This window comes from Scyliorhinus torazame, chromosome 26 (genome assembly GCF_047496885.1).
Source record: "Scyliorhinus torazame isolate Kashiwa2021f chromosome 26, sScyTor2.1, whole genome shotgun sequence".
NCBI classification, from domain to species: domain Eukaryota; kingdom Metazoa; phylum Chordata; class Chondrichthyes; order Carcharhiniformes; family Scyliorhinidae; genus Scyliorhinus; species Scyliorhinus torazame.
This window is the reverse complement of record NC_092732.1, coordinates 40934475-40951403: the sequence shown is the minus strand read 5'-3', so window position 1 is coordinate 40951403 and position 16929 is coordinate 40934475. Positions and strand designations below refer to the sequence as shown.

The window sequence follows — 16929 nt, the reverse complement described above, 5'->3', positions numbered from 1 at the left end:
CAGACAATTCCGAGGAGAAAACAAACACATTGTGTGGGAGTGGCTGGGAGGGATGTTACTGACAGGAGAGGGAGGGAGGGAGGAGTGCCACGCTGACAGCCCACTGGGAGAGGCGACGTGAGATTAACCCTCAGGCCCACAGCCGCCAGGGCCCGGGCGACACTCTCGATCGCAGAACCCCAATCCCCCTCGCTACTGACTGAGCTGCTCTCCAACAGCACAAAGGACCACCCCCCCGGGACCTGAGATCGAGGCGAATGCCACCTGCCGGTGTTTCCTAATAGTAATAATAATCTTTATTTGTGTCACCAGTAAGGCTGACATCAAGCGTCTGGTTATGACTCTCCTGTGACCTCCGCCCTCTCTTTAATCTTACAGATGAACCGACCAATCCAGGTGAAGCCAGCAGACAGCGAGGGTCGAGGAGGTAACACACTGCTTCACTTCTCAATCTCTCTCTGCTCCTTCCTCCTCCAGGAGAAATGTAACCCCGGCTCGTTCCCCCCCCCCGACCCCCCCCACCCCGGATCCCCCCCGGCTCCCCCTGGTCCCAGTCTGTCTGCACCGGTAATCAAGCCCCTACCCACTCAAATCCCCTTTCCCAGCACTCGGTCCGCAGGCGTGTCTGCTGCGGAGTTCCAAATGCTCCCCGAAAATACTTCCGGAAATGGTGTGAGGGTTCCCGCCTCCCCCACCCTTTCCGACAGGCCCCGATCAGCCTCCGCTGCTCCGTGGAAAACAACACCAACGCTCCGGCCCAGGCAGCATGGATCTTGACTTCCAAAAGGCCTTTGATAAGGTGCCTCACGGGAGACTGCTGAGTAAAATGAGGGCCCATGGTATTCGAGGCAAGGTACTAACATGGATTGACGATTGGCTGTCAGGCAGAAGGCAGAGAGTTGGGATAAAAGGTTCTTTTTCGGAATGGCAACCGGTGACGAGTGGTGTCCCGCAGGGTTCAGTGTTGGGGCCACAGCTGTTCTCTTTATATATTAACGATCTAGATGGCGGGACTGGGGGCATTCTGGCTAAGTTTGCCGATGATACGAAGATAGGTGGAGGGGCAGGTAGTATGGAGGAGGTGGGGAGGCTGCAGAAAGATTTAGACAGTTTAGGAGAGTGGTCCAAGAAATGGCTGATGAAATTCAACGTGGGCAAGTGCGAGGTCTTGCACCTTGGAAAAAAGAATAGAGGCATGGACTATTTTCTAAACGGTGACAAAATTCATAATGCTGAAGTGCAAAGGGACTTGGGAGTCCTAGTCCAGGATTCTCTAAAGGTAAACTTGCAGGTTGAGTCTGTAATTAAGAAAGCAAATGCAATGTTGTCATTTATCTCAAGAGGCTTGGAATATAAAAAGCAGGGATGTACTTCTGAAGCTTTATAAAGCATTAGTTAGGCCCCATTTAGAATACTGTGAGCAATTTTGGGCCCCACACCTCAGGAAGGACATACCGGCACTGGAGCGGGTCCAGCGGAGATTCACACGGACGATCCCAGGAATGGTAGGCCTAACATACGATGAACGTCTGAGGATCCTGGGATTATATTCATTGGAGTTTAGGAGGTTGAGGGGAGATCTAATAGAAACTTACAAGATAATGAATGGCTTAGATAGGGTGGACGTAGGGAAGTTGTTTCCATTAGCAGGGGAGACTAGGACCCGGGGGCACAGCCTTAGAATAAAAGGGAGTCACTTTAGAACAGAGATGAGGAGAAATTTCTTCAGCCAGAGAGTGGTGGGTCTGTGGAATTCATTGCCACAGAGGGCGGTGGAGGCCGGGACGTTGAGTGTCTTTAAGACAGAAGTTGATAAATTCTTGATTTCTCGAGGAATGAAGGGCTATGGAGAGAGAGCGGGTAAATGGAGTTGAAATCAGCCATGATTGAATGGTGGAGTGGACTCGATGGGCCGAATGGCCTTACTTCCGCACCTATGTCTTATGGTCTCATCCTGGTGAATCTCCTCTGCACCCCTCCAGCGAAATGACATCCTTCGTATAGTGTGGCGACGAGAATTGCACACAGTATTCCAGCTGTGGACAAACCAGCGTTTTATACATAACCTCCCCGCTCGAATATTCTCAGGCTCGGTTAATAAAGGCAAGTATCTGTACCTGTCCTGGGAGTGTTTGACGGGGACAGTGTAGAGGGAGCTTTACTCTGTATCTAACCCCGTGCTGTACCTGTCCTGGGAGTGTTGATGGGGACAGTGTAGAGGGAGCTTTACTCTGTATCTAACCCCGTGCTGTACCTGTCCTGGGAGTGTTTGATGGGGACAGTGTAGAGGGAGCTTTACTCTGTATCTAACCCCGTGCTGAACCTGTCCTGGGAGTGTTTGATGGGGACAGTGTAGAGGGAGCTTTACTCTGTATCTAACCCCGTGCTGTACCTGCCCTGCGAGTGTTTGATGAGGAAAGTGTAGAGGGAGCTTTACTCTGTATCTAACCCCGTGCTGTCCCTGTCCTGGGAGTGTTTGATGGGGACAGTGTAGAGGGAGCTTTACTCTGTATCTAACCCCGTGCTATACCTGTCCTGGGAGTGTTTGATGAGGACAGTGTAGAGGGAGCATTACTCTGTATCTAACCCCGTGCTGTACCTGCCCTGGGAGTGTTTGATGGGGACAGTGTAGAGGGAGCTTTACTCTGTATCTAACCCCGTGCTGTACCTGTCCTGGGAGTGTTTGATGAGGACAGTGTAGAGGGAGCTTTACTCTGTATCTAACCCCGTGCTGTACCTGCCCTGGGAGTGTTTGATGGGGACAGTGTAGAGGGAGCTTTACTCTGTATCTAACCCCGTGCTGAACCTGTCCTGGGAGTGTTTGATGGGGACAGTGTAGAGGGAGCTTTACTCTGTATCTAACCCCGTGCTGTACCTGCCCTGCGAGTGTTTGATGAGGACAGTGTAGAGGGAGCTTTACTCTGTATCTAACCCCGTGCTGTACCTGCCCTGGGAGTGTTTGATGAGGACAGTGTAGAGGGAGCTTTACTCTGTATCTAACCCCATGCTGTACCAGTCCTGGGAGTGTTTGATGGGGACAGTGTAGAGGGAGCTTTACTATGTGTCTAACCCCGTGCTGTACCTGTCCTGGGAGTGTTTGATGGGGACAGTGTAGAGGGAGCTTTACTCTGTATCTAACCCCGTGCTGTACCTGCCCTGGGAGTGTTTGATGAGGACAGTGTAGAGGGAGCTTTACTCTGTATCTAACCCCGTGCTGTACCTGTCCTGGGAGTGTTTGATGGGGACAGTGTAGAGGGAGCTTTACTTTGTATCTAACCCTGTGCTGTACCTGTCCTGGGAGTGTTTGATGGGGACAGGGTCGAGGGAGCTTTGCTCTGTATCTAACACCGTGCTGTACCTGTCCTGGGAGTGTTTGATGGGGACAGTGTCGAGGGAGCTTTACTCTGTATCTAACCCCGTGCTGTACCTGTCCTGGGAATGTTTGATGGGGACAGTGTAGAGGGAGCTTTACTCTGTATCTAACCCCGTGCTGTACCTGTCCTGGGAGTGTTTGATGGGGACAGGGTAGAGGGAGCTTTACTCTGTATCTAACACCATGCTGTACCTGTCCTGGGAGTGTTTGATGGGGACAGTGTAGAGGGAGCTTTACTTTGTATCTAACCCCGTGCTGTACCTGACCTGGGAGTGTTTGTTGGGGACAGTTTAGAGGCAGCTTTACTCTGTATCTAACTCCGTGCTGTACCTGTCCTGGGAGTGTTTGATGTGGACAGTGTCGAGGGAGCTTTACTCTGTATCTAATCCCTTGCTGTACCTGTCCTGGGAATGTTTGATGGGGACAGTGTAGAGGGAGCTTTACTCTGTATCTAACCCCGTGCTGTACCTGTCCTGGGAGTGTTTGATGGGGACAGGGTAGAGGGAGCTTTACTCTGTATCTAACACCGTGCTGTACCTGTCCTGGGAGTGTTTGATGGGGACAGTGTAGAGGGAGCTTTCCTCTGTGTCTAATCCCGTGCTGTACCTGTCCTGGGAGTGTTTGATGAGGACAGTGTAGAGGGAGCTTTACTCTGTATCTAACCCCGTGCTGTACCTGCCCTGGGAGTGTTTGATGGGGACAGTGTAGAGGGAGCTTTACTCTGTATCTAACCCCGTGCTGTACCTGTCCTGGGAGTGTTTGATGAGGACAGTGTAGAGGGAGCTTTACTCTGTATCTAACCCCGTGCTGTACCTGCCCTGGGAGTGTTTGATGGGGACAGTGTAGAGGGAGCTTTACTCTGTATCTAACCCCGTGCTGAACCTGTCCTGGGAGTGTTTGATGGGGACAGTGTAGAGGGAGCTTTACTCTGTATCTAACCCCGTGCTGTACCTGCCCTGGGAGTGTTTGATGAGGACAGTGTAGAGGGAGCTTTACTCTGTATCTAACCCCGTGCTGTACCAGTCCTGGGAGTGTTTGATGGGGACAGTGTAGAGGGAGCTTTACTATGTGTCTAACCCCGTGCTGTACCTGTCCTGGGAGTGTTTGATGGGGACAGTGTAGAGGGAGCTTTACTCTGTATCTAACCCCGTGCTGTACCTGCCCTGGGAGTGTTTGATGAGGACAGTGTAGAGGGAGCTTTACTCTGTATCTAACCCCGTGCTGTACCTGTCCTGGGAGTGTTTGATGGGGACAGTGTAGAGGGAGCTTTACTTTGTATCTAACCCTGTGCTGTACCTGTCCTGGGAGTGTTTGATGGGGACAGAGTCGAGGGAGCTTTGCTCTGTATCTAACACCGTGCTGTACCTGTCCTGGGAGTGTTTGATGGGGACAGTGTCGAGGGAGCTTTACTCTGTATCTAACCCCGTGCTGTACCTGTCCTGGGAATGTTTGATGGGGACAGTGTAGAGGGAGCTTTACTCTGTATCTAACCCTGTGCTGTACCTGTCCTGGGAGTGTTTGATGGGGACAGGGTCGAGGGAGCTTTGCTCTGTATCTAACACCGTGCTGTACCTGTCCTGGGAGTGTTTGTTGGGGACAGTTTAGAGGCAGCTTTACTCTGTATCTAACTCCGTGCTGTACCTGTCCTGGGAGTGTTTGATGGGGACAGTGTAGAGGGAGCTTTACTCAGTATCTAATCCCTTGCTGTACCTGTCCTGGGAATGTTTGATGGGGAGTTTAGAGGGAGCTTTACTCTGTATCTAACTCTGTGCTGTACCTGTCCTGTGCTGTACCACCCTCCCTACATCCCTTGTCCCCTCCTTCACGCTCAACCTGGTTCCCAGCTTCTGATCTCTGTTTTCCAGAGGACCGGAAGCTCTTTGTGGGAATGCTGGGGAAGCAGCAGACGGACGAAGACATCCGGAAAATCTTTGAGGGCTTCGGGACCATCGAGGAGTGCACAATCCTGCGAGGGCCCGATGGCGGCAGTAAAGGTAAGGGCTGTGGACCATCCACCAGCTCAACGAGCATGCATCGACTGCTACCCTCTGTCTCCCCTCCCTCAGACAATTGGAAACCCAGGTACACCACATCAACTGCTTTACCCTCGTCTACCCTCTTTGTTAGCTCTTCGAAAAAAAACCTCCAACAGGTTAGCTGAACACGAATATCCCTGAAGAAAAATGTATTTTCTTCCTCCACTGACCTCCAGTTTGAATTCCTTCCAGTTTATTTATTTCCCACTCATTCACTGTAACCTGGGTAGCATCATCTTCCTGGGCAAAGGCAGTTGCAAAGTATTAATTTAGTCCTCTCTACCGCTCAGCGTATATACCCTTTTGGTCCTTAATCAGTCCTGCTCTTTGTTTTAAACCTCCTTTTTACTAGTAAGATGCCGACAGGATAGAGTATTGAAATATGAAATGAAATGAAATGAAAATCGCTTATTGTCACAAGTAGGCTTCAAATGAAGTTACTGTGAAAAGCCCCTAGTCGCCACATTCCGGCGCCTGTTCGGGGAGGCTGGTACGGGAATTGAACCGTGCTGCTGGCCTGCCTTGGTCTGCTTTAAAAACCAGCGATTTAGCCCAGTGAGCTAAACCAGCCCCTATCTTCAACATCGCACAAAGAAATAGTTTAAAATGACCCCTTACACAATGCTAATCATTACAGTGACTCAACCCTTAACTGCTCTCTTTACTTCCATTCAAATAACAGAACCATCACAGTTCTCAATCCACTCTTAAATACAGTTAGCAAGCAGGAATATTTGTTGCACTGAGATATCTTGAAAGTCCACCTTGAACAAGAGTGACCGTTTGAGGCTCCTTTAAAGAACACGTCCTGAATCCTGTCAGAACCAAGCAGGAACTCTGGCTGTATTTATTGAGAAGCTGTTTGTTTCGGCTCACCTCCCAGCCACACAATTCTGAACTGCTCGGAAAGGAGCTGCTAATCTGTCTGGGACGTACAGTTAACTGAACTGCGATGGGAGCAAATGCTGAACCTCTCCCATCTCCATCTAAAATGCAACTAAACTGCTTCGCTGCAAACTCCCTGGTAGAACAAAGAAAATTACAGCACAGGAACATCCCCTTCGGCCCTCCCAGCCTGCACCGATCCAGATCCTTTATCTAAACCTGTCTTCTATTTTCCAAGGATCTACTTCCCTCTGTTCCCCGCCCGTTCGTATATCTGTCTAGATGCATCTTAAATGATGCTATCGTGCCCGCCTCTACCACCTCCGCTGGCAAAGCGGTCCAGGCACCCACCACCCTCTGCGTAAAAAACTTTCCACGCACATCTCCCTTAAACTTTCCCCCTCTCACCTTGAAATCGTGACCCCTTGAAATTGACACCCCCACTCTTGGAAAAAGCTTGTTGCTATCCATCCTGTCCATATACCTCTCATAATTTTGTAGACCTCAATCAGGTCCCCCCTCAACCTCCGTCTTTCCAACGAAAACAATCCTAATCTACTCAACCTTTCTTCATAGCTAGCACCCTCCATACCAGGCAACATCCTGGTGAACCTCCTCTGCACCCTCTCTAAAGCATCCACATCCTTCTGGTAATGTGGCGACCAGAACTGCACGCAGTATTCCAAATGTGGCCTTACCAAAGTCCTATACAACTGTAACGTGACCTGCTGACTCTTGTACTCAATACCCCATCCGATGAAGGTAAGCATGCTGTATGCCTTCTTGACCACTCTATCGACCTGCGTTGCCACCTTCAGGGTACAATGGACCGGAACTCCCAGATCTCTCTGTACATCAATTTTCCCCAGGACTCTTCCATTGACCGTATAGTCCGCTCTTGAATTAGATCTTCCAAAATGCATCACCTCGCATTTGCCTGGATTGAACTCCATCTGCCATTTCTCTGCCCAACTCTCCAATGTATCTATATTTTGCTGTATTCTCTGACAGTCCTCCTTGCTATCTGCAACTCCGCCAATCTTAGTATCATCTGCAAACTTGCTAATCAGACCACCTATACCTTCGTCCAGATCATTTATGTATATCACAAACAACAGTGGTCCCAGCACGGATCCCTGTGGAACACCACTAGTCACCTTTCTCCATTTTGAGCCACTCCCTTCCACCACTACTCTCTGTCTCTTGTTGCCCAGCCAGTTCTTTATCCATCTAGCTAGTACACCCTGAACCCCATACGACTTCACTTTTTCCATCAACCTGCCATGGGAAACTTTATCAAACGCCTTACTGAAGTCCATGTATGTGACATCTACAGCCCTTCCCTCATCAATTAACTTTGTCACTTCCTCAAAGAATTCTATTAGGTTTGTAAGACATGACCTTCCCTGCACAAAACCATGCTGCCGAGCACTGATAAGTCTATTTTCTTCCAAATGTGAATAGATCCTATCCCTTAGCTCCTCCCATTAATTACATCATCTTGCCCAGCTGAAACACAAGTGCCTCTAATGAAGGTCTCCACAAGCGAACCCTCTTAATCCAAACAAAAACCCATCGCCCAACCTTTTATGATGCTTTAATTGCACAAAACCTCGCTGTCTTGCAAACCAGGATTTTTTAAAAACGCACTACTGCAGCTGTCATATACACACACTGATGAATGGAGCAATTTCAGATATATTTTGCTTTTGAAATCTCTTTATTGGCATTTCTCCCATTTATAAACAGTTGTCTACATACATGACGTTTTTCTTGCCCGCACTAATTCACTTTATTGTACAGAGACGTTTATTTTGCCCTTCGTTGAACTGACCCTATGTACATTTCGCTGCCCTCTGGATCCGTCTATAGTTTCCCCCCCCCCCCCCTTCCCCGTTGCCCCCACCCCGTCCTCTCCCCCCTCCCTCCCCCCCCCCCCTCTTCTCTTGCGGTTTCCCCACCTTCTTTCCGTCACCCTTCCCCCCCCCCCCCCCCCCCACCCCGCCCCCGGGTTGCGCAGTCCTTTGGGTTCCCCCATCCATCTTGTTCTTTAGTTCTGAGCTCACTCCTCGCCGCTGGCCTCGGACAGGTTTTGGGACAGGTCGCCGATCTGCCCCCGAGTATCCCGGAAGCCTTACTCTGACCCTCGGGCGGCGTACCTAATCTTCTCCAGGCGGAGAAATTCCCAGAGGTCAGCGAACAGCCTGCAGCTGTGGGTGGTGCTGCCGATCGGCAGCCGAGCGGGGTTCTCCTGCGTGCGATTAGGGAAGCGAAAGCGAGGGCGTCGGCCCCCTTCCCCATGTGGAACTCTGGCTGCTCCGACACCCCGAGGATTGCCACTGTTGGGCATGGCTTCACCCTCACCCCCACAACCTTGGACATTGCCTCGGAGAAGGCTGCCCAGAACCCAGCAAGTCTGGGTCAAGCCCAAAACATGTGGGTGTGGTTGGCCGGGCCCCTCTGGCACCGCTCACATTTGTCCTCCACCCCCGGGAAGAACCTGCTCATCCGGGTTCTGGCCAGGTGCGCTCTGTCCACCACTTTGAGCTGCATTAGGCTGAGCCTTGCGCAGGAGGAGGTGGACCTCACCCTGCTCAGTGCTTCGCTCCAGAGTCCCCATCCTACCTCTGCCCCCCAGTTCGTCCTCCCATTTGTTGTCTGGCATTTCAGAGGCCCCCGATACGGTCGCCTCCTAACTGCCCCTCTGAGATGGCCCGAGAGAGATGCTTCATTCAATGAGGCAATTAGCGGTGGGGACCGAATGCTGCCACGTCTCGCCCAGATGAGTGAACCAAAATATTTTCCAAACGTAGACAGCGATGGCTCCCCCCGCCACCCCCCGCCCCCCCCCCCCCCCCCCACGCTCAGTGATGCTCTTTCTCTGATTGCCCAGGTTGCGCCTTTGTGAAGTTCCAGACGCATTCAGAAGCGCAGGCCGCGATTGGTGCGCTGCACGGGAGCAGGATGTTGCAGGTAAGACCCCCTACTCGCCTCGCTGGTCCAGGGGCTGAACGCAGAGCGGCAATCCATCCTGAAGATGTCCCTGAATCCTTCAGGATCGCAGTGAGGAAAACCGCAGCTAATGCCGGCACAGCAGGTTCACACAAAACACAGCCGGATAAGGGGCAGGCCAAGGGCTCAGAGTCCATTGGGATTGTGTACAATGGGAGTGAATGGGAAGGGGTTTGGGTCCATTGGGATTGTGGACAATGGGAGTGAATGGGAAGGGGTTTGATCCATTGGGATTGTGTACAATGGGAGTGAACGGGAAGGGGTTGGATCCATTGGGATTGTGTAAAGTGGGACTGAATGGGAAGGGCTCTGAGTCCATTGGGATTGTGTACAATGGGAGTGAATGGGAAGGGGTTTTGGTCCATTGGGATTGTGTACAATGGGAGTGAATGGGAAGGGGTTTGATCCATTGGGATTGTGTACAGTGGGAGTGAACGGGAAGGGGTTTTGGTCCATTGGGATTGTGTACAATGGGAGTGAATGGGAAGGGGTTTGATCCATTGGGATTGTGTACAATGGGAGTGAATGGGAAGGGGTTTGATCCATTGGGATTGTGTATAGTGGGAGTGAATGGGAAGGGGTTTGATCCATTGGGATTGTGTACAATGGGAGTGAATGGGAAGGGGTTTGATCCATTGGGATTGTGTACAATGGGAGTGAATGGGAAGGGGTTTGATCCATTGGGATTGTGTACAATGGGAGTGAACGGGAAGGGGTTTTGGTCCATTGGGATTGTGTACAATGGGAGTGAATGGGAAGGGGTTTGATCCATTGGGATTGTGTACAATGGGAGTGAACGGGAAGGGGTTTGGGTCCATTGGGATTGCGTACAGTGGGAGTGAACGGGAAGGGCTTTGATCCATTGGGAATGTGGACAATGGGAGTGAACGGGAAAGGGTTTCATCCATTGGGATTGTGCACAGTGGGAGTGAACGGGAAGGGGTTTGATCCATTGGGATTGTGTACAATGGGAGTGATCGGGAAGGGGTTTGATCCATTGAGATTGTGTACAGTGGGAGTGAACGGGAAGGGATTTGATCCATTGGGATTGTGTACAATGGGAGTGAACGGGAAGGGGTTTGATCCATTGGGATTGTGTACAATGGGAGTGAATGGGAAGGGGTTGGAACCATTGGGAATGTGGACAACGGGAGTGATCGGGAAGGGGTTTGATCCATTGGGATTGTGTACAATGGGTGTGAACAGGAAGGGGTTTGATCCATTGGGATTGTGTACAATGGGAGTGAATGGGAAGGGGTTGGATCCATTGGGAATGTGGACAATGGGAGTGAACGGGAAGGGGTTTTATCCATTGGGATTGTGTACAAAGGGAGTGAACGGGAAGGGGTTTGGGTCCATTGGGATTGTGTACAATGGGAGTGAATGGGAAGGGGTTTGATCCATTGGGATTGTGTACAATGGGGGTGAACGGGAAGGGGTTTGAGCCATTGGGATTGTGTACAGTGGGAGTGAACGGGAAGGGGTTTGATCCATTGGGATTGTGTACAATGGGTGTGAACGGGAAGGGGTTTGATCCATTGGGATTGTGTACAATGGGAGTGAATGGGAAGGGGTTTGATCCATTGGGATTGTGTACAATGGGGGTGAACGGGAAGGGGTTTGAGCCATTGGGATTGTGTACAGTGGGAGTGAACGGGAAGGGGTTTGATCCATTGGGATTGTGTACAATGGGAGTGAACGGGAATGGGTTTGGGTCCATTGGGATTGTGGACAATGGGAGTGAATGGGGAGGGTTTTGGGTCCATTGGGATTGTGTACAATGGGAGTGAACGGGAAGGGGTTTGTGTCCATTGGGATTGTGTACAGTGGGAGTGAACGGGATGGGGTTTGATCCATTGGGATTGTGTACAATGGGAGTGAACGGGAATGGGTTTGGGCCCATTGGGATTGTGTACAATGGGAGTGAATGGGAAGGGGTTTGATCCATTGGGATTGTGTACAATGGGAGTGAATGGGAAGGGGTTTGATCCATTGGGATTGTGTACAATGGGAGTGAACGGGAAGGGGTTTGATCCATTGGGATTGTGTACAATGGGAGTGAACGGGAAGGGGTTTGATCCATTGGGATTGTGTACAATGGGAGTGAACGGGAAGGGGTTTGATCCATTGGGATTGTGTACAATGGGAGTGAACGGGAAGGGGTTTGATCCATTGGGATTGTGTACAATGGGAGTGAACGGGAAGGGGTTTGATCCATTGGGATTGTGTACAATGGGAGTGAACGGGAAGGGGTTTGATCCATTGGGATTGTGTACAATGGGAGTGAACGGGAAGGGGTTTGATCCATTGGGATTGTGTACAATGGGAGTGAACGGGAAGGGGTTTGGGTCCATTGGGATTGTGTACAATGGGAGTGAATGGGAAGGGGTTTGATCCATTGGGATTGTGTACAATGGGAGTGAACGGGAAAGGGTTTCATCCATTGGGATTGTGCACAGTGGGAGTGAACGGGAAGGGGTTTGATCCATTGGGATTGTGTACAATGGGAGTGATCGGGAAGGGGTTTGATCCATTGAGATTGTGTACAGTGGGAGTGAACGGGAAGGGATTTGATCCATTGGGATTGTGTACAATGGGAGTGAATGGGAAGGGGTTGGATCCATTGGGAATGTGGACAATGGGAGTGATCGGGAAGGGGTTTGATCCATTGGGATTGTGTACAATGGGTGTGAACAGGAAGGGGTTTGATCCATTGGGATTGTGTACAATGGGAGTGAATGGGAAGGGGTTGGATCCATTGGGAATGTGGACAATGGGAGTGAACGGGAAGGGGTTTTATCCATTGGGATTGTGTACAAAGGGAGTGAACGGGAAGGGGTTTGGGTCCATTGGGATTGTGTACAATGGGAGTGAATGGGAAGGGGTTTGGGTCCATTGGGATTGTGTACAATGGGAGTGAATGGGAAGGGGTTTGATCCATTGGGATTGTGTACAATGGGGGTGAACGGGAAGGGGTTTGATCCATTGGGATTGTGTACAATGGGAGTGAACGGGAAGGGGTTTGATCCATTGGGATTGTGTACAATGGGTGTGAACGGGAAGGGGTTTGATCCATTGGGATTGTGTACAATGGGGGTGAACGGGAAGGGGTTTGATCCATTGGGATTGTGTACAATGGGGGTGAACGGGAAGGGGTTTGAGCCATTGGGATTGTGTACAGTGGGAGTGAACGGGAAGGGGTTTGATCCATTGGGATTGTGTACAATGGGAGTGAACGGGAATGGGTTTGGGTCCATTGGGATTGTGGACAATGGGAGTGAATGGGGAGGGTTTTGGGTCCATTGGGATTGTGTACAGTGGGAGTGAACGGGATGGGGTTTGATCCATTGGGATTGTGTACAATGGGAGTGAACGGGAATGGGTTTGGGCCCATTGGGATTGTGTACAATGGGAGTGAATGGGAAGGGGTTTGATCCATTGGGATTGTGTACAATGGGAGTGAATGGGAAGGGGTTTGATCCATTGGGATTGTGTACAATGGGAGTGAATGGGAAGGGGTTTGATCCATTGGGATTGTGTACAATGGGAGTGAACGGGAAGGGGTTTGATCCATTGGGATTGTGTACAATGGGAGTGAACGGGAAGGGGTTTGATCCATTGGGATTGTGTACAATGGGAGTGAACGGGAAGGGGTTTGATCCATTGGGATTGTGTACAATGGGAGTGAACGGGAAGGGGTTTGATCCATTGGGATTGTGTACAATGGGAGTGAACGGGAAGGGGTTTGATCCATTGGGATTGTGTACAATGGGAGTGAACGGGAAGGGGTTTGATCCATTGGGATTGTGTACAATGGGAGTGAACGGGAAGGGGTTTGGGTCCATTGGGATTGTGTACAATGGGAGTGAATGGGAAGGGGTTTGATCCATTGGGATTGTGTACAATGGGAGTGAACGGGAAGGGGTTTGATCCATTGGGATTGTGTACAATGGGAGTGAATGGGAAGGGGTTTGATCCATTGGGATTGTGTACAGCGGGAGTGAATGGGAAGGGGTTTGATCCATTGGGATTGTGTACAATGGGAGTGAACGGGAAGGGGTTTGATCCATTGGGATTGTGTACAATGGGAGTGAACGGGAAGGGGTTTGGGTCCATTGGGATTGTGTACAGTGGGAGTGAACGGGAAGGGGTTTGATCCATTGGGATTGTGTACAATGGGAGTGAACGGGAAGGGGTTTGGGTCCATTGGGATTGTGTACAATGGGAGTGAATGGGAAGGGGTTTGATCCATTGGGATTGTGTACAATGGGAGTGAACGGGAAGGGGTTTGATCCATTGGGATTGTGTACAGTGGGAGTGAACGGGAAGGGGTTTGATCCATTGGGATTGTGTACAATGGGAGTGAACGGGAAGGGGTTTGGGTCCATTGGGATTGTGTACAATGGGAGTGAATGGGAAGGGGTTTGATCCATTGGGATTGTGTACAATGGGAGTGAACGGGAAGGGGTTTGATCCATTGGGATTGTGTACAATGGGAGTGAACGGGAAGGGGTTTGATCCATTGGGATTGTGTACAATGGGAGTGAACGGGAAGGGGTTTGGGTCCATTGGGATTGTGTACAATGGGAGTGAACGGGAAAGGGGTTTGATCCATTGGGATTGTGTACAGCGGGAGTGAATGGGAAGGGGTTTAGGTCCATTGGGATTGTGTACAATGGGAGTGAACGGGAAAGGGTTTGATCCATTGGGATTGTGTACAATGGGAGTGAACGGGAAGGGGTTTGATCCATTGGGATTGTGTACAATGGGAGTGAACGGGAAGGGGTTTGATCCATTGGGATTGTGTACAATGGGAGTGAATGGGAAGGGGTTTGGGTCCATTGGGATTGTGTACAATGGGAGTGAACGGGAAAGGGTTTGATCCATTGGGATTGTGTACAATGGGAGTGAACGGGAAGGGGTTTGATCCATTGGGATTGTGTACAATGGGAGTGAACGGGAAGGGGTTTGATCCATTGGGATTGTGTACAATGGGAGTGAACGGGAAGGGGTTTGATCCATTGGGATTGTGTGCAATGGGAGTGAACGGGAAGGGGTTTGATCCATTGGGATTGTGTACAATGGGAGTGAACGGGAAGGGGTTTGATCCATTGGGATTGTGTACAATGGGAGTGAACGGGAAGGGGTTTGGGTCCATTGGGATTGTGTACAATGGGAGTGAATGGGAAGGGGTTTGGGTCCATTGGGATTGTGTACAATGGGAGTGAACGGGAAGGGGTTTGATCCATTGGGATTGTGTACAATGGGAGTGAATGGGAACGGGTTTGATCCATTGGGATTGTGTACAATGGGAGTGAATGGGAAAGGGTTTGATCCATTGGGATTGTGTACAATGGGAGTGAATGGGAAAGGGTTTGATCCATTGGGATTGTGTACAATGGGAGTGAACGGGAAGGGGTTTCATCCATTGGGATTGTGCACAGTGGGAGTGAACGGGAAGGGGTTTGATCCATTGGGATTGTGTACAATGGGAGTGATCGGGAAGGGGTTTGATCCATTGAGATTGTGTACAGTGGGAGTGAACGGGAAGGGATTTGATCCATTGGGATTGTGTACAATGGGAGTGAACGGGAAGGGGTTTGATCCATTGGGATTGTGTACAATGGGAGTGAATGGGAAGGGGTTGGATCCATTGGGAATGTGGACAATGGGAGTGATCGGGAAGGGGTTTGATCCATTGGGATTGTGTACAATGGGTGTGAACAGGAAGGGGTTTGATCCATTGGGATTGTGTACAATGGGAGTGAATGGGAAGGGGTTGGATCCATTGGGAATGTGGACAATGGGAGTGAACGGGAAGGGGTTTTATCCATTGGGATTGTGTACAAAGGGAGTGAACGGGAAGGGGTTTGGGTCCATTGGGATTGTGTACAATGGGAGTGAATGGGAAGGGGTTTGATCCATTGGGATTGTGTACAATGGGGGTGAACGGGAAGGGGTTTGAGCCATTGGGATTGTGTACAGTGGGAGTGAACGGGAAGGGGTTTGATCCATTGGGATTGTGTACAATGGGTGTGAACGGGAAGGGGTTTGATCCATTGGGATTGTGTACAATGGGAGTGAATGGGAAGGGGTTTGATCCATTGGGATTGTGTACAATGGGGGTGAACGGGAAGGGGTTTGAGCCATTGGGATTGTGTAGAGTGGGAGTGAACGGGAAGGGGTTTGATCCATTGGGATTGTGTACAATGGGTGTGAACGGGAATGGGTTTGGGTCCATTGGGATTGTGGACAATGAGAGTGAATGGGGAGGGTTTTGGGTCCATTGGGATTGTGTACAATGGGAGTGAACGGGAAGGGGTTTGTGTCCATTGGGATTGTGTACAGTGGGAGTGAACGGGATGGGGTTTGATCCATTGGGATTGTGTACAATGGGAGTGAACGGGAATGGGTTTGGGCCCATTGGGATTGTGTACAATGGGAGTGAATGGGAAGGGGTTTGATCCATTGGGATTGTGTACAATGGGAGTGATCGGGAAGGGGTTTGATCCATTGAGATTGTGTACAGTGGGAGTGAACGGGAAGGGATTTGATCCATTGGGATTGTGTACAATGGGAGTGAACGGGAAGGGGTTTGATCCATTGGGATTGTGTACAATGGGAGTGAATGGGAAGGGGTTGGATCCATTGGGAATGTGGACAACGGGAGTGATCGGGAAGGGGTTTGATCCATTGGGATTGTGTACAATGGGTGTGAACAGGAAGGGGTTTGATCCATTGGGATTGTGTACAATGGGAGTGAATGGGAAGGGGTTGGATCCATTGGGAATGTGGACAATGGGAGTGAACGGGAAGGGGTTTTATCCATTGGGATTGTGTACAAAGGGAGTGAACGGGAAGGGGTTTGGGTCCATTGGGATTGTGTACAATGGGAGTGAATGGGAAGGGGTTTGATCCATTGGGATTGTGTACAATGGGGGTGAACGGGAAGGGGTTTGAGCCATTGGGATTGTGTACAGTGGGAGTGAACGGGAAGGGGTTTGATCCATTGGGATTGTGTACAATGGGTGTGAACGGGAAGGGGTTTGATCCATTGGGATTGTGTACAATGGGAGTGAATGGGAAGGGGTTTGATCCATTGGGATTGTGTACAATGGGGGTGAACGGGAAGGGGTTTGAGCCATTGGGATTGTGTACAGTGGGAGTGAACGGGAAGGGGTTTGATCCATTGGGATTGTGTACAATGGGAGTGAACGGGAATGGGTTTGGGTCCATTGGGATTGTGGACAATGGGAGTGAATGGGGAGGGTTTTGGGTCCATTGGGATTGTGTACAATGGGAGTGAACGGGAAGGGGTTTGTGTCCATTGGGATTGTGTACAGTGGGAGTGAACGGGATGGGGTTTGATCCATTGGGATTGTGTACAATGGGAGTGAACGGGAATGGGTTTGGGCCCATTGGGATTGTGTACAATGGGAGTGAATGGGAAGGGGTTTGATCCATTGGGATTGTGTACAATGGGAGTGAATGGGAAGGGGTTTGATCCATTGGGATTGTGTACAATGGGAGTGAACGGGAAGGGGTTTGATCCATTGGGATTGTGTACAATGGGAGTGAACGGGAAGGGGTTTGATCCACTGGGATTGTGTACAATGGGAGTGA

The 16929-nt window shown here is 50.4% G+C and overlaps 1 protein-coding gene across 1 annotated transcript in view; it reads left to right on the top strand.

Annotated features, from left to right (window-relative positions):
• Positions 1-152: 152 nt before the first annotated feature.
• LOC140402889 (CUGBP Elav-like family member 3-B) overlaps positions 153-16929 on the top strand; it is a 66600-nt gene continuing 49823 nt past the window's right edge. Inside the window, exons 1-4 of the mRNA XM_072490516.1 lie at positions 153-283; positions 379-427; positions 5239-5367; positions 9188-9267. Coding sequence (XP_072346617.1) covers positions 379-427; positions 5239-5367; positions 9188-9267 — 258 coding nt within the window. The 5' untranslated portion in view covers positions 153-283. The remainder of the gene's footprint in view (positions 284-378; positions 428-5238; positions 5368-9187; positions 9268-16929) is intronic.